General features: G+C 50.5%; 1 protein-coding gene across 4 annotated transcripts in view; it reads left to right on the top strand.

Moving 5' to 3' along the window:
- Positions 1-13793: 13793 nt before the first annotated feature.
- PAX7 (paired box 7) overlaps positions 13794-27880 on the top strand; it is an 82107-nt gene continuing 68020 nt past the window's right edge. Inside the window, exons 1-4 of one of the 4 annotated variants that reach the window (XM_088136863.1) lie at positions 13794-15018; positions 18940-19175; positions 19727-19853; positions 22523-22651. In XM_088136863.1, the coding sequence (XP_087992989.1) occupies positions 14934-15018; positions 18940-19175; positions 19727-19853; positions 22523-22651 (577 nt within the window). In that variant the 5' untranslated portion in view covers positions 13794-14933. Of the gene's footprint in view, positions 15019-18939; positions 19176-19723; positions 19854-22516; positions 22652-27880 lie in introns of all 4 variants that reach the window. The other 3 variants (XM_088136861.1, XM_088136862.1, XM_088136860.1) reach the window with 3 other exon arrangements.

Here is a 27880-nt window from a genome sequence, read left to right as displayed (position 1 = left end):
AAGGGAAACCTGATTTCTCCTGCTGTAGCTTCTCCAGCTTCTGAAAGACCTTCCAACCCATCAGGGATCCCAGAGGGATGGTGTCATGTCCTGGCAGAGCCAATCAGGGTGAGTGAAACAGCTAAAAATATGTGCCAGGAATCCAGAGTCTCCAGTATCCATCCTTTTCATAGCTGAAAATGGTCTCCCTGCTTCTGGGACCATCCTTTCCAAAAATCACGGCCCACCACAAATATTTCAGTTTACCTCTGTGCTTTCCCCCTCAACAAGGAACCAGCGTTTGCCTCTCCTCGGATGTCCCATTTGAGCTGAAAAGCAGATCTTCCAAACTCACCCCCAGTAACTTTTTTCCACTTCTTGCTCCGCGCTCAGCTTTATCTGGAGCGTGTCCTTCTCCAAAAATCCTTAGAGGATGTATTTCTTTAGCCTGGCCTATGATTTTCTGCTCTTTTGGTGGTGGTGGTTGTATCCAGTTATCTAAGGCTGAGGGAGGCTTTTCACATTTTATGCTATTTTTTAGTGGTTCCAACATGTTTTTTTTTTATTAAAAAAACAAGAACAACCCTCAGCTTTCCCTCTTGACTCTACAAAAGGGCTGTCTTTGCAAACAAGGGTGTTCTGTTGGAGAAGGAGCTTTGAAGACGTAGAATAACATCTTTCTATCATGTGTCTGATTAGTGTTAGATGTTTCCGCCGTGACTAAAACTCTACAATAACGGGTCTATCTCAGCGAACACGCTCGGTCACATGTTTTGAAGCGGAATGAGGGGAGCTGGAAGACCAAGCTTGACGGTTGTACATCTTCAGGTTTTCTAGTTTATTCCACTTCATTCCTCCCGCGGCGCTTGGCCGATGCGGGCTGAGAAGTGGGAGACGCCGTCTGAAAAGGCATCCCGTTGGGTGGACGAAGCTGGCTCAAGAGAGCTTTGAAGTCTAAGGAGCTTCTAGGGAAGACTTGGACCTTCCTTATTTATCTATTGTCGAAGTTATTCTTGCTCCTGGCCTACCAACCCTCAACAGCTTGCCGTGGGCCATCCATTCATCGCTGCATGAGATAAAGAATAAAAGCTCACCTACAAGGGCAAACCAGCCATTGTCCATCAGTCATTCAAGGGCGAAGACCAGAGAGGAGACGCTTGGTTAGGAAAAAATGGGGTCTCAGGTTTGGCTTCTAATTAGTCCAGGGGTGAAGCCGCACCGTGGGGAGAACCCCACAACATACAAGCTGCCAGTGAGAAGCAGTTTTGCAAGCCCTGTCTTGGTAGGATCCATAATACACCAACTGAGAAGGAACAGGGTTTCTGGTGGGTAATGGAACTGGGAAGTTGTTCCTTTAGGTCAGCGGCTGTAAAGGGGTTTATATGCTTTATTTTTATATTTGTTTGTTTCATACCTTAAGGTGGTGTAAGTAGCACGCTCTCCCTACAGAGAGTGAACTAGAATCGGGCCTTCCTGGTGTCAATCCAGCACCTGAACCGCTACACCACACCGGTTGAATCTGGCTTAGGAAACAGAAGCAACAGCCTGACTGTGATGTCCGATCATCGTTCCCCCACTAGCTGTTCGCAGAGAGGGTGCTTGTTGCATCTCTGCCGGACTCCCTGTTCTATGCTCGCCCGCCTCCTTCCAGTTCAGATGCTCTGGGTCATACTCCTTGGTCCAGCTTAACGGAATCATCTGATCTCTTGCAGCCGAGGAGATGGCGTCTTCCCTTCTTCATGACTTGGCCGTGAGCCATTAGTGAGCGAGGACCAGGTGCTAACTCGGTGATCTAACCCCGAGGACCATCCAAGGATCAGAGGAGAGGGAGGTAAGATGATTAGCTTGTCAGTGTTCCTGTCGTGCCTGGTAAACATCACAGTCCTTCCTTTGAAGTCATACCCATACCTACCTTCGGCAGACGTCCCCGTGGTGAGTCCCGCCAGGTCTTCTGAGGTACAGCCCCTGCCACTCGCAATCACCTTGGCCAGCATTCCTAATCAGCATAGTCAACATGGGTGATGCCAGCTGTAGTCAAGAGCATCTGGAAGACTGATCCAGATGGTAACTGTGGTCATAAACATCTGGAAGACTGATCCAGATGGTGACTGTAGTCAGAAACATATGGAAGACTGATCCAGATGGTGACTGTAGTCAAACATCTGGAAGACTGGTCCAGATGGTAACTCTGGGCAGAAACATCTGGAAGACTGTCCCCGGTGGCGGGCCCAGTTAGAAACATCCGGAAGACGGATCCAGATGGAAGGCCTGGCTGGGAACATCTGGAAGACGGATCCAGATGGTGACCGTGGTCGAGAGCATCTGGGAAACTGGCTGGTGACTCTGGCCAGAAACAGCTGGAAGACTGATCCAGATGGTGGCTTGTCAGAAACATCTGGAAGACGGATCCAGATGGTGGCTGTAGTCAAGAGCATCCGGAAGACTGTTCCAGATGGTAACTGTAGTCAGAAACATCTGGAAGACTGATCCAGATGGTAACTGTAGTCAAGAGCATCTTGACTATATCTGATCCAGAAGATACATTTCAGCCTTTGAACCTTAACAGGGCACCAGATATGAGCCACTCATGCCCAGAGCCTTGAGTCCTAATCCTAACCCTCCAAAAACTGGCCTGGGAACATGGACTTTGAGGAAGACGTCCAAGGCTGTCTTCTCAGTAGGTTGAGTAGAAGAACTTCCTATATAAGGTAGTGCTGGGTGCTCCAGCTGGAACAGCAAGGCACATCCTTAGAATAGGTTTTCTTCCACAGAAGCAAGGATCTACAATTCCTTAAGTGCGGGGGGCGGGGGGATGTAGAAATGGCCTCCATGTTCACCATCAGCTCTCCATCCAGAGCAGGCCTGGAGAAGCTCGGGGGCAGCAAGTTATCTAACATCAAAGCCAGCCACGGTCACTGCCTCGTTTGAGATGCATCCGCAATTCCCCCAGATAAAGAGTTGTTATAAAACAGGCTTTGTAGTCCAAGACAAGCCTCCCCCACCCCTTGGCTGCCTTACAGTGGCAAGACTGAGATCTTTCTGTGCCCATGGGTGGTGCACATACAGGCTTGTTTTCTTCTCTCCTGGGACCTAGGGCAAATTCCAGATATCAATCGCCGCTTGGTCAGGCTGGAATTTTCAAGTTCTCTCTTGCAAGGCGCAGGATTTCGGTTCCCTTTTTCCCAGCGTGGATCTGCCACTCAAACCCTTTGCTCAGGACGGCACCCAAGGCTTGTTTGTTCAGCGGGCAGCATGGTAATTTGATGGCAAACCTCCCCAGGGGCTTATGTACTTAAAGGCTGTGAGGGAAGAAAACAGGGCCAGTTGAGATGTTTGGAGCAGCAGGCTAGACCCAACCAGTTTATCCGCCCCTTTCCAGCTTCTCTAGACTTCTAACCCTTTTGATGTTGGCAGTCCTTAACTCTCCCTCCATATCACAAGGTCCCCTCTCAAATAACGGACCCAGAGGAGCGGTCAGCGATAGCCCTTCTGCATCTCTCTGGTCCATACTGGAATTGTCCTGCTTCAGTCATGAAGCTTTCCTTCCAGGAACGTCACGCTATTCCCTAGCTGAGGCCTCTGTGACTTTTTTTTTAAAAAAACAAAGCTCTTTTGGGGATTTAGCTGCACTGGGGTCAACGGCTGACAGCGGCCCCTTTCCACGCCTGGCCCGTCCTAAAAAATAAGCGCCTGAGATAAAAAGGTGCACCGTTTGCTTGTCTTCCAGCAGACCCAACCAAGTTTTCAGTCCCTCCAGCAAATCTTTCTTTGGAAAACTGCACTTTCCCTCCAGCTTCCCACCATTTTCCTATTTTTCTTTGCAACTGACATACAGCATGTTTTGGACTTAGGAAGTTGTTGTAGCATACAGATTATCCAAAAACTGCCTAGATCTGGTAGCCAGCAGTAAAAAGTTGGTCCAGGGTTCAGGATCAAAACAGCTACCCAGTAGAATTTAAGCCAACAGTAAATACTTTCGATGTCTGCTTCGTAGTGCCCAATGTCTTTTTATTCGTTTCAGCAGCTCCAAGAATCAGTCTGGGAGTTGTGGACCTGTTTGAGGGATCCCCCCAAATTTAAGAAAGGATAAAAAAGCTTTGTAGGAAAAAGACCGAGCGTAGGAGGAGACCAGATTGCATGATGGCTAGAAGATGGTGGGAGGCGGAGGCAGAGAAATGGAATCGAATGGGGAGAACCACGCTAAATCTCTATGTTGGCTTTGCATTATTGCACGATGGATTGTGGCTATTTTAGCAGGTAAGGACTTCCATCATGCCAGCTTTCCAGGTGCCACCAGGAGCCCCAGGTCATTTGTAGGAAGAAATGACCCCAATGTATGTCCTCTGTGGGTCCATCTGTGAGTAAGGGAAGGGTGTTCATGTGATGGGCAGAATTCTTGATTCAGCTTTCACGGAAAGGTCAAGTGGGAAGAGAGGATGAAATTCGATTATCATCTTGTGACCATCGTCTGAAGCTGAGTCCAGGGCATGTGGGGAGAGAAAGAAAGAGACAAGACCAAACCATATTTCCTGAAATTGCAGTCCTGGAGAAGCCCAGAAGAAACCACCAGCTCACGGATGTTCATCTGCACCACCCTTCCGCCCAAATTTCCAAATCCATGTGCCCTGAGAATTCCTCCCACAGGTTTTGCAAATGCCACGTGTCTTCTGCAGCTAGCCTGGTTTGGCCAACACTTATCTCCCACCTAGATATTTGGAAATAGCAGCAATGAGGGCCCCTCTTCCTCCTCCACCACTCCACGAGAGAAGGGACCGTCCCTGCTTTGCAAGGGAGAACAGGAATCACTAAATGCCACTCCGGAAGATGACCAGTTTGGGTTGACGGACAGCAAAAGAAATTAAGATTTTTTAAAAACCCTTTCTCTTATCTGCTCGTACGTTCTGGGTGGCCAGCCCAACTGCCCTTGAGAAAACGACAAACCGAGCAAGGGAATACAATAAATTAGGCGGAATGCGTTGTTTCTGTTCCCTCTCAATGAACTGATAAGGGTGTGCACATGCTCCCGAACCACTAGAGGGCAGCAAAGAACCGCTCTGATTAATTTCGCACTAGAGGATTTATTTCCAAAGCAAATTAAGTTGGTGTTGACTTGGGCAGCAACAGGGATAGAGACCCACAACTTCTGAAGTGAAGGAAAACCTTGGCACAGCTCTGGAATGGCTGCAAAGGGTCAGTGCCAAAGCCAGCTGGGTTTCCTCGCGGGAGGGCACGGCTTTGGAAAACCACCGTCCATGCGTGGTGCTGTTGACTCCTGAAAAAAGTAATAATTGGTGGTGGATGGGCTTGGACCGCCCTAGCCCTTGAGGGGGCTTTCCGTCTCTCTCTTTCCATTGGATCCCCGCTTTTCGGATCAAACCGTTCTTCGTCTCGCCTTTTTCCCACACGTCTTGGAGCGGTAGGAAGGAGGGGAGTTTGGAGGATTATATAGGATTTCTCTGTGTCTTGACTGCTGAGCCAGTCCCGGCGGGAAGAAAGCTCCATAAAACATTACTCAGGGGCCCCTTCAAAATGGCCGCACCTGTTCCTGCCACTCCGGCTGAGTTATCATCCTGGACGTTTGGAAAGGCTGAAGGCCAGCCATTAATTCTGAATTCTGTCAGGTCCTTGGAGGGAAAGTGCTGGTCCCAGCAAAAATGGCTGGGGGGGCGGCGGGTGAGAAGAAGAGGTACTTTACAATCCAGCAGGGCTGTAACATCACAGGGCGCCTCCGGAAGAATTTCACCCATGCGCCCCATTTGGGTTTTTTGCAGGAAGCTGACTTTTGGGAACGCCAAAGCCACGGTGGAAAAGTTTGGTCTGTGTGGTTCTGTTCCTCTTTTCATCAGTAATGGCTCGTGTTTGGCCATCATGGGGTGGCGGTCAAGCGTGCAGCTGGCACCAGGGAGACCCAGGTCTACCCACGCTCAGCCGTGGGTGAGGTGCTTCCTGGAGGACTTTGGGCCTGTTCCTCTCTTTCAGCCCAACCAGCCTCACAAGGTTGTTGTGAAGGGGAAAGAGGACGGAGCACGATATAGACCCCCTTCAGCTCCTGGACGAAAGGCAGGGTGAAAATTGAAGCAATCAATATTTAGCAATGTTTCTTTCATCGCGTGAGATGCAAACGTCTCTCTCCAGTTTCCTTAATTGCTCAGCAAGAGGACTGCAATGGTTCCAACATTGTCTTCTCCTCCTCCTCCTCCTCCTCCTCCTCCTCTTCCTCTGTCTGTCAAACACCACTTCAAAGGAAACTTTGCTGCCTTCATGTTGGCTGAGCCTAGGGTGAGGAGGAGACTTGGGGACCCCTTATTCATCTCCTCCTTCTGAAACCTCTATTTCCAAACTTTGGGTGAAGAAGAACCAACCCCTTCTTGAAGGGTTGTGGGGCAACACCTCTCAGGTCTACCACAAATCAGTTTTCCTGCAGTTTCCATCCGCTGATCAAGACCTCCTGGTCTGGTGACAGCCATTTAGGTACCTGAGGGCACCTCTCCCCTGGCCCTGGATGGAGCAAGGGAAGACCACCTGTTTGTCCAGTCTCCAGCCTTTGGACTCCCAATTTCATCCTTTGGCCACTGGGGGGCAGCACCTCCCTTTAAGAATAGGCTTGACTGCATTAAACGACAAGCCTTTAATTTTTCCTACCTGCCTTTTGAAGAATTCCTCCATTTCCATCCTCTTCTTTTTACTCTCTGATGCCCATTTGCTAGGACTGGGTGAAAATTGGGTTCCGCACGCTTTGTATAAGATTTGTGCATGGTTTTTCCCCCCCATAAATGAAATGTATGAAATTTAAAACAAAAATCAGATTGCAGAGGAAGAACCAAACTCTGTGATCTGGCCATGTAGGCTGGAGAGTTTCACGTGTGCTTAAAAGTTTGGATTTTCCTGTATTCAACCATAATAGTGATTTTTCCCCCCCGGCAGGCTTATTTTGAACTGTTGCATGACTTTTACCTTTAAAATTTCGACTGGTGGAGATGAATTTAGTTTGGTTTCTTGTTCTGTAAGAACTGACCAGTGTGCAAATTTTTTTACAGATGGCAGGGGGGAAATCCATGATTTCTCTTTCTCTGAAAACCAATCCTTTGCATTCATCCCTCTCAATTAGATCCAAGAAAGGAGAAGTTTTTAAACAACTGAGAACATACTTACCCAAGAATCAGCAAGCTGATTTCTCGTTTTTTAATGCCACTTCGGGGTCTCCAAAAAAGGCAAGGGTGGGAGAATTAAAAAAAAAAAAAGCAGAAATATTATCCAAGGACGGACGTTTCCAAATTACAGTGCCCAGAAAAACGGATAATCTGGCAGTTTCCAATTTAATTATCCTTTGACATAAAGGGACCATGTTTTCAGGCCATTGATTAAAACCCTCCCTGTTTCTGCAGATGAAGATCCCTCATTCATCCCCTTCTTTCTTTGCTGGCCTTCAAAGAGAGGGCTGAACTGGGAATGGGGTGGCAGGAAGCCCTAGGAAGTCAATAACCCTTCCATTGTTATTCATAGGAGATTCAAACAGCTGGAGCTTCAAAACAGAACAGTAGATAGGTGTGTCTAAAAGCGGGGGGGGGGGGAATAATAATCCAGGATGGGCAGAAAATTAGGAGTTGGGTGGCTCCTTCGTAATTAGTGTCTTTTGGGAAACAATAAAGGGGAACCACTTTGATTTCTCAATTAGGTTTGCAGAAGTAAGGAAACTGGCACAGAAGCTTGGAGTCTACCCTAGGCTGGCACCCTCAAGATGGGGTGGGGGGCTGTCCCCATCATCCTGAGCCAGCGAAGGAGGAGAAAAGGCGAAGGAATTTTGCCCGTGTGCTGTTGAAAGCTGTTTTGCCTTTGGCACAAATCTGGTTCGCGATGGGCAGCGTTAAGTTAAAACAATTGCGCGAAAGCTTGGACAGGCAAGATTTTTTTCCTTTTTGGCTATCTGGGCATCGTTGCAGGGCAGGGGAGACCTTCAGAGGTCCACCAAGCGTGGATAATCCAGGGATGTCATATATAGCTTTGGGAACCCCCCAAAAATGGGCGTTTTAAGGAAGATGGGGAAGAACGAACAGCGCTTAGCTGCCTTTTACCAACTTCCTTTCCTTTCCGAGTTGAAGAGGAATGCAAAATATCCCCCCCACCCCGCAAGCTGGTTTGAGTCTGATCTCGTTGCACTGCAACATTTTGTTATAGATCACGGTTTATTCCCCCCCCCCATTCCAACCCACTGTCCTCAAAGGCCAAGGCTGACGTGGGAGCGGCCTTGTACAACATGGTGTCAGAACATGTTTGACATTTCATGGGTAGTTTTATTAATACTGGGATATTGCACAGAAATCTATGGCTAACTTTCATTTGGCAACAAATGCACTATTTTTTTTTTAAAAAGGGGGGAAATTGAGGAAGCAAGCAAGAGAGATAAGAAATGTTTGTTTGCGCTGGTCACACGATGGGCTAATGAGCGTCAGGACCAAATTTTAAGAAGATAACTATTCAGAAGGTTTGCGTGCAAGAAAGAAGACGAGATGTTGCTAGGAGTTTTTGGCCAAATCTATATCTGGGAGAGGATTTTCGATTGATTGTTTTTAAGAAAATAATTGACAGGTGTCAATCAGGTATGATGGCCAGGGGGAAGTAGAAAGAACTGATGGAAGTTTTGCATCCCCAACTTCCCACTGCCTTGGATTCATTTTGGAGACTTGGGCAGGTTGGAGTAAGCTGTCTGCAGCCAGATGTTGTCAGGCCACTAACCCCAGCCGGCCTTCTGAACCCTGAAGGATGCTGGGAGTTGTAGTTCAGCAACATCTGGAAGGCCTCAGCTCCGCCATGGATGCTTCCCAGAGAGAGGTTCTCAATGTGGTTTCGTGTCAGTGACAGACTGGTCTGTATCTTTCCTTCCCTTCTGCTTGGAGGATTTTGAAACTTCAGAATTTAATTCCTCAGCAGACTTTCTTTTTTAAGAGCAATTTTGGCTTCCCATTTAGGGCCTTGCAATTTATGGTAAGTGCCTTGAACCATGGATGCTCCTCTGGAGATGCCAGGTGGGTGTGATCGCGAATAGCTGAACTTTTCCTAGACTTCTGAGGAAGGAAGGAAGGAAGGAAGGAAGGAAGGAAGGAAGGAAGGAAGGAAGGAAGGAAGGAAGGAAGGAAGGAAGGAAGGAATCAGTCAATCAATCAATCAATCAATCTCTGCTCTGAATATTGCAATGAGGAAGTTTCTCTTCTGATAAGCTGAACGTATTTTCTTCTCTTTGCAGAGGAAGGGCTGAGGATGGGTGTCTTGCTGGGCCCAGATTAGCCCTTCTTCCAAGCAATGGGCCCCTCCCCAAATTCAAATTCAGTCTTAGCAAAAGACTAAGCAGCATTGGGGAGAGGGGGGCACTGAAAAATCCTGACCTCACCCACTTTTTAAAAAGTAGCTTTTGTCCCCCTCAACATCGTGAATGCCCTTCACGTAATGCCGTTGTAAATTGCTTTTCCTTCCCTAATCATGCTTCTGCAGAAGGTCTGGGCGGTTGTAAATGCGGTTGGTGTGGGTTGCAGTGCGGAAAAGCTAAATTGTGTGGTCACTGCAGAGTCACAAACTCTGGATTACAGTCCAGAAAAAATTGTAGTTTAGCGACTACAATTAGGACCGTCAACTCGGTCATTAAGCAAAGCAGTTGCTAAGTGAAACTGACTGCTTACGATCTTACTTCAGCTTTCCTTTGCTTTGCAGACCTGCAAAGGTTGTAAATGCGAGGATTGGTCATAAAGTTACTTTTTCACCACCATTGTAACTGCGAACGGTCGCTAAACGAGGCAGTCGCTAAACGAGGACTACCTGTACTGGATTTTTTCAGTCGCATGAAGTGGTTCCAAGCTGCTGTTCATGCAATGCAATTCACTCCTTGTGTCTTGGGTCACGCTAAGCACCCCCCCGGGGAAGGGAAAATCAATACTACCCCCCCTTGTCCTGGCTTCGTTAATTTGTACACCAGCTAAGCGCCTTCTCGTGATTCTAGTCCCTAACGGGAAACGCCCTTCCTAAAATGCAGCCGAGAAATGTATTCTGCTCTTCTTTTCCCTTCCCTTCTCTTTGCTACTTAGAAAAGATGAAAGAAAGTTCTGCCCTAAAATGAGGGGGTGGCAGGGGGGTGCCATCTCAAGACACAAGAGAGTGAAGAGTGTAATGAGACAGTGATGGAGCACACGAGGTACAGGCAAAAATTCTTTTCTGCAGGTTTTTTGATCTCCCTGAACCACCCAAAAGAGAATTAATTTCGTTTCCCACAATGAAAGAATGAATCGCCAAAGAAGCCTAAAATAAAATAAAATGGAGAAACGAGTCCAGGTGAATGAAACCTAAAAGAGGAAATAAAGCCTTGATATTTAAATTGATGGGGGAAGTTCCTATATAACCACAAAAGGGACCTAATAAAATGCGCTAATATAGATTAAGAAAGTTCTTGGAAAGCTGGAATTGTGTTTTTAATTCACCCGTGAGTAGGCGCCCACCGTGTCTTTCTGTGCCACGTTGTTCCAGCGATGGGCATTTCATCCAAATCTTCTTTGGTTAACTCACGGCTATAAAATACTGGATAATAGTTTGCAATTATTTTCCTCTTTTTTTTTTTTTCAGGTGAAACACCCGAAAGGAGAGGAAATGTGCAGCTGAGAATGATGGGAGTTGTAGTCCAACGTGCCTAGAGAGCACCACAGAGGAGAAGGGTGAAGAAAAAACCAGTACATTGTGGCACTTCAGCACTACCCCTGGCTGGAGGGTGGTATTACAATTGTCCACTCCAGAGGGGTCATGTGATACTCCGGCCATCAGTCAAAGGCCTTATGAAGTCCCAGGTTATGGTGCAAGAAAGAGACAGTCTGTGGGCTGCAGACTGATCCATGTTGGAATGACTAAACATGGAACACCAGAAACATTCCCATAAAGTGCTCCATATTTGGGAGGACCTTCTGAAGACTTTTTCTGCTGGGATTTTTACCCCTATCAATGGGGTGGCCACTGTTTCGTGGCATCCCGTCACCCCCATTGGGCTCCCCAATTACGAAAGAACAGGTACCAGTTTGTGGAGGACCACCATAATGCTTCTTGAAGGCAAACTCCCTTGGTTAAGGGTAGAAGGTTCAAGGGAGAAAGGACAGGATGTCCATCTTAAAACGGCTGAATTGAGAGAACTGACCATCAGACATTGGGCGGCAGTGCCCACAAGCTGTCTTGATGGAGAAGCCCTCATGATAACTTCCTAGTGCCCTCAATAATGAAGACTGTTGGTTTGGAGAAGACATCCAGGAGATCCTGGGCTTCCTGCTGAGGAAATGCACATTTGGACTCAACGGACCTTTGGGTAGATCTGGCAGGACTTAGTTTTGGGTGCAGTGTTGGGAAAAGGAGCACCCACCTTCTGTGTCCAGAGAAGACCAACCAGCAGCTGCCTTGTGTTGAAGCCTCCATCCTTCACCATGCGTAGCTGCCCAACACCCAAGACGGAGGGTGCTGAGAACCCCTTCTTCTCAAAAGGGTCTTTGGTGATGGTGAGGAGAATCCATTTTCGGGGACCATAACTCCATCTGTTGTCAAGGCAGCCACAGGAATGATGTTCTCTTTTTTCCAGGTGAGCAAAAAAAAAAAGAGGACACCTCAAAGAGGTTTTAAAGGCTCCAAAGATGGGATTTCATCCCAGGGTTCCCATAGAAATAAATAGGTGAGGAAACCCATGGAAAGGAAAGGGGATCACTTTAATTAAGATTAATTAATCTCCCTACCTGCAAAAGAAAGCACAGGTGCTTTGAAGCCATGCATGGCTAATCTTCTGAAAAAGGGAGACTCACCAGGTTCTGCTGATCCCTTGTTGATGCTCAGCGACACCCCCTAGAAGTTTCCAAGCCCAAAGCTCCTCTCCCCCCACCTCCCATGTTCAGTTTGTTTAATGAGAACGATGATGCTCGTTCTGGAGATGTGATGCTGTGGAAAGGTTCGAGGGTGTAAACTTTCATCCCCTTACACCTGAACGGAAGGATTACATTTCCTAGGGAGACCAGCAGCAAATGGGGCCTCTGCATTCTTTAACCCAGCTGGTTGGACAATGCTTCAGGGTTTTAGGGTTTCCTTTACATCACCAGGGGACTTGGTCCTCTGTGATGAAGAGCAACATCTCTGGAAGGTACTGTAGATCCTGGTTATCGGACCTGGAATGGTTGAAAATGAGATGAGCAATCTTGGCCCCTTCGTTATGATGCCCTTTCTGGAGGACATGAGACTTCCAGCATCTTCAGAAGGACTCCCTTGGAAATGCAATCCCTTGGCTAGTTTCTGGGTGACCTTGTAGCACAAACTCAGCCAGGGTTGGTCTGGGAGGAGGGATTGGGCAGCCCAGAAATCCCATTAGGTCCCTCACAAGGATCCATGTGTTGTGTGAAGAGCCCCATTCTGGAGTAGCCATCAGCAAAAAAGCTGGTGCGTCTGACAAATCCCTGTTTTACTGCCTGGGGAATTCTCACGTTGGGGTGGGGGGGCAAGTGGGTCCTGCGACTGTAGTTCCCATCTTCCTGTTCAACCGGCTGAGCTGGGGCTGATGGGAAAGGGAGTGGGGAAGGCCCCCCGTTTGTCTGAAGCTTAACCCTTTTCTGTCCAAGAGGGGATACGATCTGGTCCCTGGAAAATCGAGGGATTCTTGCTGGGAATTGAGCAGCTGGTTGGTGCCCGGCGTTGTCAGAATCACTGGGCAGTGATTGGGGGGGGGTCCCTTTGCTCTCCCCTGTTTGCATTAGACGCCCTTGGCTGCCTCTCCAGAGGCACCTTTGGAAAAGGGTCTTCTCCCCAGAAACAAGGTGGAGCAAGGAGGAGATGCTTGGTTTTGGCTGGGGAAGATGGGGCTGGTGGTGGTCCAGGGTCTGCCCCTGCTCCGCTCATGTTTCACACTTCTTCCAAAGATATTTACGCAGGGCGGGGGGCGGGGTGACTCGCTACGCACCCCCGGTTTTGTTAGGAAAACATAAACCCTGAATGTTCAGGCGGTGGACGCACCGTTTCAAAACCGCAGAAGCAAAGGAAAAACGTGGTATTTTTAAAAACGTTTTTTTAAAATCCTCCTCCTCCTCCTCTTCACCATCACCCCGCCTCTTCTCCGCTCCTGAAAAGCCGTGTTCGTTTTTGGGGAGATCCTTGAAATATTGTGGCTGGAGAGAATCCCCCTTGGATTGGATTCGTTTCCTCTCCCCCATAAGAAACCCTTTATCCAGCCCCAGTTCAGCGCGACGTTTAAGCGAAGGGGCCGGGGGCGGCGGGGGGGGGGGATGAGCGGGCATAAAGGCTGCAGCTCTCGCCCCTCTCTCGGCCTGTCCCTCGGTGGGGCTCTCGGGAGGGAGGGGCGCAGAAAAGCGGGTGCGCCTCGCCCGTCCTTCGCCCAAGTTTTCGGCTGCGCCGGAGCGCGGTCGATGGGCACCAGGACGAAGCGGGGCTGGGGGCCCCGCTGAGCTGGAGGGCGGGCAGGGGCGCCGGGTCCTGCCTCTGCCCTCCGCTGCGCCTGGCCCGATGCTCGGGCTGGCGGAGTTCGCCGGGCAGAGCGGGTGGGCAGCCGGACGGGAGGGTGCTGGAGGGAGCGCCTCTTTCGCCCTTGCGGGGGCCGCGAGAAAACGTGCCCAAGACCGGGCTGAGATCTCGGCGGAAAGCGACCGCGGGCGTCCTCCCCCTCCCCCGAGAGGGCTGGGCACCCCAGGGAGGCGCCCCACACCTCTCCAGGCGCCCCTCGGCCTCCTCCTGTGGGCGGAAGGGGGTCCTGCGCGCCACACCGGCCGGTTTCGCTCCCCGTCCCACCAGCAGCCGGGCCCCCAGCTGAGCTTTCGGGCGGCAACAGCCTCTGGGGTCCCAGCCCGTCGGAAGCCTTTCAGAAGAGGAAGCTCGGGCGCTGGGGGCCTCCCGCCCAGGCCTTCCCTGGAGGAGGGGAATCTGTCGTGGGGGGGCGGTTAAATAGCAAGACCGACCAAGCCCCACATCCCCCTAGGGCAGACCCGGGGGACTCTGGGGCAGCGCCCCTAGCCCCCAGGCGGTGTTCAGTTACAGACCCCACCATTCTCCGTTGGCCTTGCCCTCGCTGCGCTGGGTGGGGATGATGGAGGACAGGACACGATCCAGTGTGGGGAACACGCACTGTTGTGCCTCAAGGTCTTTCTGTTTCCCGTGAGCTTTGGGGAAGGGGCCGAGTGGGGTGCAAGGCGAGAGCCCCCCTCTCCCGTCGCCTAAAACTTTGCTAAAACGACGTTCGCCCGGCTGCGAGTAGAACAGGATTCCGCTTGCTCTCTAGAAGAGATCGCGATCTTGGGGCAAACGGGGGCACTTCTAGCCTTCCCCCCCACCCCACCATTGGCTTCCAAGCCTCCCTGCGATCTTCCTTCCTTCAGCTCATGAATAAAAAGAGGCTTTGGGGCGGGGGGGGGGGGGGAGAAAGGAACGGAAAGGAGGGCAGCCAGCTTGCCAGACGCTCTCACGCCCGGCTGGACGAAAGTTCTCTGCTTTTTCACCCCTTCCGACCACGGTTTCTTAGCAGCCCTGTCAACCTCCCCCCCCCCGCCCCCAAAGTAGCACAAAATAAAAGTGAGGAAAGCTGGGGGGGGGGAGAGAGAGCACCCCCTTTGGAGTCCTCTGCAAAAGAGACCCAGCCCTAGCTTGCCGGCGTGCGCACACGCATTTCAGGCTGCCCGGCGCATTCTGCAAGGGCGCGCGCTGAGTGCCAGCTGGTTAATTTCGGCGCCCCCCCTTTAAGAAAACCAGGCAGCTCGTGCTGGCGCTTTTTCAAGAGGGAAGAGGCTTGGGGAGGGTCTCTCTCCCCCCACCCCCTGCCGCCACCGTCTCCTCCTAGAGTTGGGCGAAGAGTTCAACGCTTCCTTCTCCTCCTCTGCTTTCTCTCCTCGATCCCGTCCACCCGGCGGCACCCCCCCACCCGAGCCGTCCGTCCCAGCAGCCTCGACCGGAGCATGGCTGCTCTCCCCGGGACTGTACCGAGGATGATGCGCCCAGCGCCCGGGCAGAATTACCCCCGCACCGGATTTCCGCTGGAAGGTACGTGGGTCGCCGTGAAGCGCAGGGAAGAATAAGAATGTCCACCGGAGGAATAATCAAGATAGCGACGGCCGTTCCCTTTCCTATTTGCACCTCCGCAGCGGGCCTTTCTTTTCTAAAATTCGGCTTTCCCGTTTCCACTTTGGGGAGGGGCTGGCGCCGGGTCCTTCGCTTCCTTCCTTCGGAAGAAAACTAGCGCGACTTGCAAGAAAGTTGGCGCGTCCTTGGAAATTCCCAGCGGGACTGAGCGCCGCGGGCTCTGGAAGGAGCCTCTTTAAACCCGGGGAGGCTTCCTTCGGAGACGGCCGGTGGGTTTGTTTAGGGAAGCAGCGTGGGGGGAGGCAAATGTCTTTCCAGCCAGCTTCTGGGAGAGGGCAGGGGAGCAGCTTTGGGCTTCGTCCACCCTCCCAGAGCCCATTTAATAAATATTAGCTCCGCCACTTTCTACTTTCAAGAGGTTTAGAGTGGAGAAAGTGAGAAAATTCTGTCTCTGCTTCTTGTTCTTGGGGACTAGAGTTTTGCTGCTACTCTGAACCAAATCGGGGGATTCTTTCATGATTATGAGTAAATAATAATAATTATTATTATTATTACTGAAGAACAGGAGGCAAGAACGGTGTGGCCCCAGCCGCGTGTACAGGCTTTCCAAACTCTGCCGTTTTCGGCCACCTTCTCCCTTTGCTTCACTCTCTCCAGCCGCCCAGCCTTTCAAGATCTTGAAAGGAAATTAATTAATCAGAATGCGACTTTTCTGTGCTTCCCTCCCTGTTCCCCCACCCTTCAGACCGTTTCTTGGCCGCTCCGCCGCCGAGGCCCTGCTGCAGAATTAAACAAACTTGGGGTCCCTTTCTGCATTTATTAAAGCAAATCGGGTCCCTCTAAAACGTGCTCAAGTGGCCGAGCGCAGAGAGCCGGGAAGGGTGGTGGAAGGAGGGGACCCACGGGCTGCGAAAACACACACGCGGTAGGGATTGACGTGGAGTGCCTCTTCTCTGTAGCAAATGGAGGAAAACCAGTCTGAGAAAGGAAAGGGGGATCAAAGGATTACCAAAATATTTGTACATCGTGATGGGGAATAATGACCAGACATCGCCAGCACCGGCTGTTAGTGCCCCTTCCAAGCTGAATGGCCCACTCAAGGCTTAGCTGTGGCTAATGATATATCAATCCGAGTGACTTCGAATTAGCGGCGCGTGATTCTTGATTAAACAGCCCGGCGAGGTCTGGAATCTACTTTGTTCGCAGGGAGCAACTTAAAAGGGGCAGGGGAACAACAGCCCCCCTTTATTATGCAGCCTGTTTCGCCCCGTATAATAGGTGGGTTGGATCTAGACCGGACTTGGGGGAAAAGATGCCGAGCTGAGAAAATGGGAACGAATTTGCCCTAACCCATTTGAGCAAATTCCGTCTGATTCCTCTGGGGTGGGGAGAGGCTTAATATCTCAAAAGGGAGGACTTTTTACAGGGTTAGAAAACGGGAGGGATGTAACGCAGGAAGAATAAAGGGTCCCCAAGTCTCATTCGAAAATATAGCAAGAAAGTTTGGCTCTGGAGCAGTTTTTAAATTTGTTTTAATCACGCGCCGATGGTATGGTTGTAAGCCTCATTTTTAAAAAAATTAAGCAAGCGAGGCAGTTAGGAAAATCTGGAGTTTTAAGCCGGAGTGAGGGCTTTGCAGAGCGACTTGACTTCAACCATCGACAAAGAAAACTGTATTGCTGCTAGTTTCCACCCGTGTCAAAAGTAGAAAAATCAGGGAAAGGAAAGGTTTTGGGTGAGAAGACGCTTTCAATTTTTTAGGGAAAAAAACGTGTCCGGAGATTGGGAAAGCTTCGGCTTTTGTTTTTAGGACCCCAAACTTTTCCATCGAAAGCAAAGTAGGTGGGAGTGAAACGGCAGCCAGATGTAAAAGCTGGGTGCACAGCTGGAAAAGCCTCCGAGGAAAACCTTTATAAGCATTTATGTTCCGGTTAAAAGGGGAGTGGGAGATGGCTGCACGCGTTGAAGATGCTCAGGGATGGTAGTAAGCCATCATATGCTTAACCATGTTTCTTAAACAAACCACACTTGGTTGAATTTGGTCACACCCATGACTGACACTAAAGTAACTCTAGGATAGTGGAAGGACTCACGTAAAGGGCAATTTTACACACCCACACCAGTTAGTGTAAGTACGCACTCTGGTCTACTTAAGAGTAAGCGTTAGCACCCATCACCCTTGCTCAAAGTGAGATGATATTATTGTTGTTGTTGATATTATCATGTGAGGGGTAACGAGCAGGAAAACTGCCCTTAATTGTGGCAGAAAGTTTTCACGGGTTCCCTTTCCAAAATATCGCCGGGGGCTTTTGTTTTTCCAAAGAGAGGGCAATTGCTGTGGAAATTCGCATCGTTTTGCTGCAGATCGCCAAACAGAACGCTGCTTTTTAAAGGGAGATCAATCCGCCACGTTCGTGTTTCCGCTCCATTTATTCTTCTGGCTGCACCACCCGCTGGTCCCGGCGACCGGCGTTCTGGGTTTGCAAAATCGAGCGAACCGCGAAACAGCCAAACCAGAATCCTCCCCCGGTGGTGCGGACTCAGATTTAGCGGCTGGGTCTCCCTCTAACCTGGCTTCGAGCCTGGTGGATTGGGCCCAGATCGCCTGAGCAGAGCCCTTGCAACGAGCTCGCGGGCTCGGCTTTCACGGCGGCTTGGTCCGGACCCCCTCCGCAGCCAGGAGTCGCCAAGAGAGCAAAGATTTGCCCTCTTAGAAGAGGCTTCTAAGGTGATGCTCAGCGCACTTGAACACGGAAGGAGAAGCGATTTGCCAAAGCTCAGCCTGAACGCCCAAAGGGCCAACTCTCAAAAGCAAGAACCTGGAAAGGGATTGCATGCACAAGGGGGTTGAGGTGCAGGATCCCGCCTTGGGTAGCAAGAGGAGATCCCCTGAGATTGAGGAGGGGAGAGCAGGTCCCCTGTCTCACACACACACACACACACACACACACACCCCGTCCATCCAAGGAACTAATCAGGAGGCTTTTAATCCAAACGGCCGCAACTGCTCATCCCAAACTCTTCGCCCAATTCTCCCTAACCCCGGTGCCGCTGGGAGTGTCCCCATTCCCACAAGTAGGGCAGGATCCTTTTCCCCAAGTTGCTGCACCTAGAGGAGAGGGGAGGGCAGGCGGTCCTCCTGGTAGAACAACTGGACTCCCTTCTCCCCCCCAGAAGGAAAATGCAAAGTGCAGGCAGAGACCAGGTGGATGGGAAACGCGCTGGTAGGAATGGTGTTGCTCGGTTTCTGCAGAGGGATGGTCCAGCCAGCCTTCTGCAAATTTAAGCCGTCCGATCGCGATCGCCCATCCGGGTCTCGCTCCAAAGGACTGATGAGGCTCCAGCTGCTTCGTCCTCCCTTTTCTTTCTGGGGAACCCCTCCAGGAGAAGCAGGGAGGGCTGGATGTTGGGGCCACTGCAGCTTCCCACCTAGAAGAGCTGCCTCCATAAAAGTGGTCAGTCGGGGGAAGCAAATGTTGGCTGGTTCCCCAAGAAAGAGGAGACTTCCCGGAGCATCTCCGTTTCATCAGCTTTGGAGTAGTGGCCAGGGACCTTTGATGAATGTTTGCTGCCATTGGAGGTCAGCCAAGAGGTCTTCAGAGGCTGAGTTTCCCGATGTGGGGGTCTCCAGTGCCTTGACTGGACCCCCTCCCCAGTTCTCGGCCAGACTGGCCACAAGCTGAGCTAAACGGCTGTTCTTCCCAGAGTGCCAGTTGGAAAAGCCGCCTTTCCTTGTGCTGGCTTCCAGCTTCCATGATGCCCAGCTGGCTTGTCGAAGGCGGGGATGGAAGCTGTGGTCCATGGCTACAGAAGGGGCAGCCCCTGGTGGCTTGCCAGGCCCACCTTGACCCCTTCTCCTTCTGTTCTTCCCTTTCCCCACAGTCTCAACCCCCCTGGGCCAGGGCCGAGTCAACCAGCTGGGGGGCGTCTTCATCAATGGGCGCCCTCTGCCCAACCACATCCGCCACAAGATCGTGGAGATGGCGCATCATGGCATCCGTCCCTGTGTCATCTCTCGCCAGCTGCGGGTCTCCCATGGCTGCGTGTCCAAGATCCTCTGCCGGTACCAGGAAACGGGATCCATCCGCCCAGGAGCCATCGGTGGCAGCAAACCCAGGGTGAGTGAAGGACAGAGGAGGAAGCTTACAGGTAGAGGAGTGGGCCCCAAGACGCCCTTGGAGCTGGCCAAGGGTGGTGCCTATGGGGTTTGTACCACTCCCCCAATTCCTTGCCACTGATTGGCATGGAGGGGAGGGGAGTCCCAAGCACCTGGTGGTGGCCCTTGGAGTTGGATTTGCTTGGGTGGTGGACCAGCTCCCTCCCGCCCATGCATCCCCAGTTGCTTCTCTCTCAGCTTTCCCCAAATTTACTTTTGAGTAAACCAGAAAACAATCTGGTCTCTCCCCTGGAGGGAAGAGGCACCTGGCCTCCCATCCTTTCGGAAAAAATAGAAGGAAGGTGGCTGGTCAACCTTCTTGAGAAGTTATGCCTCTTCCAGGTTGAGCATGGAATGGGTTTCTTCTCTTCCCAGACCTCATCCAAACAGGCTTGGCAGGTCCACTGGCGGTGGCCCGTGGAGCTTGAATTTAAAAGTGCATTTTTTCTCTCTTTCTCTCTCCATCCGCCCTTCCCTGCTTTCTTCTGGAACCCCCGTTGATCACAAAAGCAGGTTGCCACTCCAGACGTGGAGAAGAAGATTGAAGAATACAAGCGGGAAAATCCTGGAATGTTTAGCTGGGAGATCCGAGACCGGCTACTCAAAGACGGTCACTGTGATCGGACCACTGTCCCTTCAGGTGAGAAGGAAGCCAGGCCACAAGGGGGTCCAGTCAAGGCACCTTAGAGATACCCTGTATTTCCTGAGCCAGCTTCACACTAGAAAACATCCTTCAGATTAAGGAGAAAACCTGCTAACTGGGGTTGGCTCCATTAACCCAACTGCACGACTTGACAACAAGTATCAACAAGCCACAAAACTGGGTTTGCACAACATACGGAATTTCATTTTAGCCTAGTTGGGCCAAACCAGCTCATAGGGTTAGTTTTGGGCTGAGTTGTTGTGCAGACTCAGAACATAGGATGAGTTGAAGGAAGATGAAGCCAAGTCTGAGCAACTCACCACATCCTGGTTTCTTCATATCTTCCTGCAGTGACACTCAGAAACCTCCTTTAACCATCATTCCACCAGGATTTGGGCTGTACCATTTCAGAGCAGAGGGAAAAAGTCTCTTTTAGCCAGGTCTGGTTTTGTGAGGTTCACATCCCTGGATGGAGAAAACAAAACTAGGACCGTTCTTTGTAGATAGGCTCATTCTTTAAAAAGAAAAGTGTGTAGGCAACATTCAGACATGACTGCACTCTTAACATCTGACAAGTGGCACCCAGAAACAATTTCAGCTTCTTATCTACGAAAACAAGGCCTAAGCTGGTTATGGTTGACATTTTAGATGGAGATCTGAGACCGGGCCCTTGTCCTGAACTTCAATGAAATATGCCAGAATTGTAAGATTCCCCACCCACCCTTTTCGCTCTTGCGAGTCAGAATTTTCATTATGGCCATTTGAAGATGTCATGGCAACAAACAAGAACTTCATCCCATTTGAACCTTTTTTAATTTGTTCTTGTAAGAAGAAGAAATTAAGGACTTTCGAATGAAAAGGGGCCATTTAAGGGAAGGCAGGCATGACACGAGGAAGAGATTCAGGAGAATGGGCATTCGGCTTTCTGGGACCCAGCAGAAATTGCATGGCGGGAGAACTGGGTTAAAGTCCCATCTTAGTTGAGTGGTGTTGCAAGTTAATGCACCGACATGATCTCCAAGACATTCTCCCTGCCGAACACGTCTGTATCTAATGTGCATATTCACCCATTTTTCTGGGCAAGCTTTGCAGAGCTGAATTCCTTTTTTTTCTATCGGGTTTTTAGCCTTCTGCTTCGTTGTTCGGCTTTCTGTCTTGAAAATAATCACTTGCAGGCAGGGGAATGGCGGCTAGCTAGCGTCCGAACCGAGATCCAGGAGAGGCCTGTTGAAAATATTGACTTTGGAGAGATTTGGTCATGGGTGTATTCCAGCCGGGTTCGCCACAGCTCCCGTGGCTGTGTTCATCAATGGCTGGGATATTAATCATCTGAAATAAAATAAAATAAATAAGGCCCCTTCTGAGCCTGCAGGAGCAGGTAACAGTGACCAAGAAGGCACCCCTCTTTCGGCATATTTACTCAGAAGGAATTAGCATTAAAAACTGCACGCAATTCAATTCAGGTTGCCTGTCAAATAACAATCTGTTAGGGCTGCTGTTTTATTAGGTGGGTAGCGTCTGGAGAAGTGTGGGCATATTAATCCGTGGCAATTAAATAGATAGCTTAAGCATTTAGGTCTTGTGGGCTTCAGTGGGGCTTTTCCCTAGCCAATTTTATTTCTGGCTCGTCCTTCAAGCTGGAGGTGTTTGTGGCTCCGTGGGTGCGTCTGAGTGCCTTTGTTTGCAACGTGACTCTGGGTGGCTTGCAATTTAACGATGCGACTCTGCCACTAAGATTCTGTCGTTTTTTGTTTAAATTGCCAAACAGGGAAGTCGAAGCATTTTTCATTTGCGGCCTCCCCACCCTCCAGGGGTTCTGAATTCAGCATTTGGCCAAATGGGACAAGAGTTCAAGTGTTAATGGGTCTCCAAAAAGGCATGGACTTTAGGTGGATGAGATCCAGTGGACTCTGTATTCTGAGATTCTGTATAACTAAAATGACAGGTTAGTCCCAGGGTCTGCCCGATGTCTGGTGGCCCCCTCTGCCTTGATGGGAAGCCCCCCGAAACCAGGAGCAAACAGTGGTTGAGTGTGCAGGGCTGTGGTGAGGACACCTCGGCTTCCAGATGTTGGAAACGCTGTTGATCCGCTAAAAAATGTTGGCATGGAATGGTTTTCAGCCAGCATGCTGGCTGGGAATTATGGGCACTGAAGTCCCATGCTTCTGAAGAGGTTAGAGAAGGTGGGCTTTAGCCCAGCAGACTGGGGCGTCCAGCTTTCACAGCCCCCCCCCCCTTTGCTCCTCGTCCAAAGGAGGCCTCTGGAGAGGAAGGCATCTACCGGTCTTGGAAAGGAACGGATCAATTCGGGTTGCCCTTTGAATGCATTTCTTGGTGGGTTCAGATCTCTCCACCCAGAGGACAGGCCTTGCCCCAAAGCTGTCAGCGCAACCTCAGACAGGTTAACCATGTTAGTGTTTCCGACTGACTGGCTTAACCGTGCCACGGGGGAACCTGCGGGCAGAAGATGTGGTGGCCATGGAAGGTCCCGTTAGGTCTGGAGGGAGCTGGCATCTGTACCCACGCCTCTAGGCTTTTGGAAAGTCAAAGTTTCCTCCATTCATTCCTCCCTCTTTGGGGTGAGCCGTTCCCAGGACGTGGTGCCCCCCTTTCCTTCCAAAGCAACTTATATTTTCTTCTTCTGCCTTTGACTGTCTGAGGTTTAGTGAGTTCGATTAGCCGCGTGCTCCGAATCAAGTTCGGGAAGAAGGAGGAAGAGGACGACTGCGAGAAGAAGGAGGAGGACTGCGAGAAGAAAGCCAAGCACAGCATCGATGGCATTTTGGGCGACAAAGGTAGGCGTTGTTTAAAAAGAAGCAAAAAACTGTGTTTTTCTAGCTCCCCTCTCAGCCTTCCTGCTCTGTAAGGGAAACCCACATCGGAACATCCAGTTTTCCTATTTGGGGTAACTTTCTAGATATTCACCCTGATTTATTGTTTTCCCCTCCCAAAGGTCAGTCAGAATGCTATGACTATCAGTTTCCTGATCTGGTTACTTTCAATGTTTTCCTTCTAAAGAAATGGGCACTTTTACAAACTTCAGTTTTTTTGTCAATTGATGCCTGAAGTTGGCTATTAATATATGTTAAATTCAGCACCACCAGAACATGGGACTCTTGAGTATCTAGATTTCTACTTTACTGGCTTCCCTGATAGACTAGTTTTCTATGTTTAGGGAAGAGGATGGGAAGAGGCGTCTTTCGTACAAGAAGCCAGTGCTTTTCACCTTTGTAGTGATGTTGAAATGGTGGTTTTCTTGTATTATTTCCTTAAACAAAAATAAGTATAAATGTTTCTTGGTTTTAATTCATGCTGGTGGCCTGTTTAGCAGAATAAGTCGCTTACATTAAATAAGTGAGTCTCTGCCCCAAGCAACTTGCAGTTTAACAAAAGAGAGATCTGAGTCAAAAGTCAACAATAATTAATATTTTTATCTCAGTTACACATGTGAGTGGATTTTGTTTCATCTGGAGGTGCAACTTGAAAAATGTTATATATTAGCTATTTTTGTTTGTTTGAAGAAATGAGTTGTTTGCTTTAATCTATAAGGATGCTCTGGGGCAGGTGAAATTAAAGTTAGAATAAGACCTCCTTTGAGAAAGGAATAAACTCCTTAACTGTCTTTTTCTGACACCTTAAGGAATTAGCTAAATATGAACAAATTTGGAACTATATAAAACCTTGGATAATATCTATAAAGGGCTTTTTAAAATATTTTTTAAAAATGAGTTCCAAAGAGTCTGATTTTTTAAAAAAGTAAGGTACATTCAAGGCCAATTTAGCCCTTTCTCTGTCTGTTTCTTATTCTATACCATCAGGGTTAATATACTTCATGCTTAAACAGAAAAAAAGTGTGGAAATTAATGCATTTTCTTATTTTACATAATTTATTGGCTGATAAGGCGCAGGGTTATTAAACACACTTCTTCACTCACAATACTGGGCACTATCTCTGCATGAGTTCTTAAAACATTTGGGATTTTAGGGATTTTTATATTTCCCCTCCCATTTTGAGCCCAGAAGGCCTAGAAAATAGGGGGAAAAGGAGTTTTGCCTTAGAAAATTTCACACTTAAAAACCATGTTTGAATTCAGAATAACGGGGAACCAACCCAGTGAAATATTTAGCTCTGAAGTTGTGTGTGTGTGTGTGTGAGTGAACACACGCACCAAGGGGTAATTGTTAGGCATTAGCAAATATACAAACGAAGGGAGATGTTGTCTTCATGAGAACCATGAAGTCTTCGAAGGAATTATATTTAAATATTCCATTCTAGTTTTTATTTAAAACAAACAAACAAATAAAGAAGGCTCGCGTGAACCGAAGGGAAAGGAAAAAGGGCTTGAAAAACGGAGGCGGCTGTGTCTTCCTTCTGCGCAAATTCACCCCAAGAATTACAGCTAAAATTGGGAGAGACACAAATTGCCCCCCAGAGGGAGATCTCTTTCCTTTTTTTGAAGCTTGACTGATCTTTAAAGACAAATCTTGAATGCTGTTAATAAAAAATTAAAGGACTGGTTAGAGAATCACATCAAGGGGGAAAGGGCAGCCTCGTTTGGAGGCCCACCAAGGTGTTGATGTGTTACCTTTGGAATCTGAGTGTTTGGCTTCGTATTTTGGTGGGGGGGGGAGATTTGGATTTTTTTTTAAATTTTTTAAGCTTGAAAGCCAGGCTGGGTGGACAGCCACGGCTGAGAAAGTCACGATGGATCACTCACTTTGAGAGCTGCGTGTGCCTAAATGGATATGTTAAAGAGATCACACTCTACTGCCCGTTTCCCTTCTCTAAATGGTCCCCAGAAACCCTCTTTGACAGTTGACTGATGGGAGACATCGGATTCAATTATTCATGAATGTCTTTTGCGGGGGGGGGGGAGAGAAATCGGGGAGAGATCCTCCTTTTAAACTTCTCTCTCCTTTCAGAATAGGTTCTCCGTGGGTTGGGAGTCCGTTGAATTAGGGGGTCCTTCTGGAACCTGCTTGAAATGCGTCCCCTTTTCTGGCTTGCCTCAAAGGGGGGAACGACTATTATTTTTGTTAATGTTCTTTCCCGGGTTTTTTCCCTCCTTTTTTAAACGCACGGTTTAATATTTCGTTTGGGGGAAAGATGAAGGGTGTCGCTCCGACGGCGCGTCTGTCGTTTGGGGTAGGGTTTGTTTTCGCCGCGCAGTAGCCAAATCTCCGTCTCCGGGCGCGACTGCCCCGCATCCAGAGCCGGGAGCGTGAGACGGGTTTTGTCGGTCAGCGGTTGCGCTTTCGCGCCGGGCTTCCCCGGGCTTAGAAGAAGCCCTTCTCCTCGGCGCTGGAGATCGCCCGGTCGCTCCCCACCGGCGACGCTGGGAAGCAAAACTGCGAGCGGGAGGGAGGGACGGGGAGGCTTCTCTGCCGCGGGCCCTCCTCGCGAGGAAGCGGCCGCGTTTCTTCCCGAGGAAGGAGGAGCGCTTTCGCGTGATCTGGAGAGAGGAATCGAGGATTTTCTGGGAAGACAGGCTTGCGCCGGCCGCCCTCCTCTCTCTGCGACGGACGCTCCATCCCGGGTCTGCCTTTTAGCGAGCCCACTTTCCCCCTTCTGAGGTCCCTCCCGGTGGTCTAAAATCCCACGGGCGGGTCGGATAGAAAGGGCCACTGAAACGAATAATTCCCCACCACCCCGTCGTGATTTTTCCCTAGATTTGCGCGTGGTCGGAAAGCGAGGAGGAGAGCCCCGCGCTCCCATCGCTCCGGCCAGGCGCGGGGGAGGCTTCGAGGTCCCGCGTTGGGGAAGCCGAGTCCTCCGAGTCCTCCTCGGCCTCCTCGGCCCCGGGGTCTGCCCCCCTCGCCCCCTTCCCCTCCCCGCGCCGCCTCCGCCGCCGTGGTGTTGAACTTCGCGGACAAAGTCTCTCGGCGCATTGAGAAACTAAACCCAGCCCCGCAAAGACGGCGGCGTTTTGTTTCTGCGGCGGGGAGGCCGGGAGGGAGCCGAGGAGCAGAAGCGAGGCCGCTCCCCCTTTTAACCTGCCCCTTTGGAAAAAGTGTAGGGACGCGGGGGAGGGGGGACACCTCGCTTATTCTCATTCAAAATGTTGCAGGGAGGAAAGTTGGCGAACAAAAGCGGGAGGAAGAATAGGAAGTAAATTATTCCGCGCCCCCCGCCGCGGGATAGTTTTGTAATATTCCCCGCGCCGTCTGTTGGGGGGCGAGCGGGGGACAGCCTCCGCTTTTCTTCCCGGCTGGGGGCCGCTCGAGACGCCCCGGCAAAGGCGGCTTTGTACGCAGCCCGCGCCCCCGCGTGACTCCCCGAGCGCGCCGCTGGTCTCGCGGCCTGGCGGGCCGGGGCCGGGCCCGAGCCCGGGCCCGGGGGCTGGGTCTCGGCCTGGAAGGGGGCTGCGCCGCCATGGGTCCTCCCCAGCCGTCTTTTGTGGAGGGCTTTCAAAAGGGCGGCGGCGGCGGCGCATGGGCCGCGTTCCTGCTGGGTCCGATTCTCCTGGCTTCCCTCACCTGGAGGCTCTGCTTCGGCTCTCCAGCGGCTCGGTGTGTATGGAAAGTGGAATAATAATAATAATAATATTACAGTAATGCCACCACCCGCCTTTTCGGATTTTTTCTTTTTTCTTTTTTTGCTCTCTCAAGAGGAAAGGCTGTTTCCAAGCACCTCCAAAGCCATTGGAAAGAGGCGCTCTGCTCGCCTCCAGCCAGATGCATCAAAAGGTTTCCAAGGGCCTGGCCAGCAACAAAAAAGGGATGCTTCGCCCAGTTTTACAGAAGAACCATGAGCGGTGTGTGTGTGTGTGTGAGGGGGGGGCATCCTGAAAGCCCCCCCCATGGGGGTCTTGAAAAGTAACCAGCGTCCAGCCAGAAGCTCAGAAGAAAGCCGAAGAAATTGCAGAATCGCGGGGCCTCCCTTTGGCCTGGCCTCTCCCCACCATGCACATTTGGGGGTGGGAGGTGGGCTCAGTCTGCACAGCAGGGGGAGCCTTCTCGTGAGTAAGCCCACTTTTTCTCCAGTCTCCCCCCTCCAGCTGGGGCTACCCCAGCCCAAATTTTCAGACTTCCTGCCTTCCGAACCATTCCTTCCCCCAACCCCAGGAGCATCTTCACCCTTGAGAGAATCTGGGGGTTGAAAGGGATCTGCCTGCTTTTCAATTCTTACTTGCAGATTTAATTCCCGCTCCTCCCCGGCTTCCAGATCCTTTCAGAGTCCAGAAATCTTCCCAGTTAAAAGTTCCTTGCCCTGGATCTGCCTTTGGATAACCTAGATTCTCTTCTGGGGGCCTGCTGACCCACAAGTAAAATCTGTGGACCTCGAGCCTCGTTTGTTCATTCCCCAAATATCAGGGCATGAAAACCCCGGGTGGGGGGGTAGTTATGTAGACCTGGAAGGGAGGGAGGGAATATTTTAATCTGTGCATGTTTTCTCAGGCCCATTAGGGCTTCCTCCCCAATAAAGCAACACTGGATTTGCAGAATTAAACTCACCCACAGACCCGGCCCTTAAGGCCGCCCAAAGCATTTTGTCCTGGCCTCAGATGGCAACCCAGCCAGATCTGGCCCCCGACTGCCTTTTGCATTGGGAATCCCCCCCCCCTTTTCTTTTTGAAAAAGCCAGGTTGTTTTAACCGGATTGGGGTTGTAATGAACAGCTCCCAGCCTGTGAAAGTCGAGCTCTGTGTTCTCCGAAGCAAGGAACGGAAACTCGAAGGTGGTCCCAAAGGTGCCATTGCTCCAGGCCCCTGCTTTCTACGCTGACCCTGGGGTACAGTGTCCATCCTCCACAGCCCACATGCTGGGGAAGATTGGCTTTGGTGCAGAGCTGGCTTGGGGTAGCCTGCTCAACCAAGACATTGGCCTCCTTTTCTTCTAAGTGGAAAGGGGGGTGCCCTTGCCATGCCCCCTTGAGCGTATTTGGCCATGGGGCAGCTGCCTTTTGCTCTACTGAAGTAGTGGCTGCATCTCTTTGTGTGGGGAGGGGGCTGTCAAGAGCCCCCTCCCCACCCGGAGAGCAGCAAGCTGGCCTATCTGGCTGCCTGGCATTTAAAGCAGGCTCA

This window comes from Python bivittatus, unplaced genomic scaffold (assembly GCF_059951505.1).
Source record: "Python bivittatus isolate LINGU-HERP-01145 unplaced genomic scaffold, Pbiv_v1 ctg000090_np1212, whole genome shotgun sequence".
NCBI classification, from domain to species: Eukaryota; Metazoa; Chordata; class Lepidosauria; order Squamata; family Pythonidae; genus Python; species Python bivittatus.
This window is presented reverse-complemented; position numbering and strand designations above follow the sequence as displayed.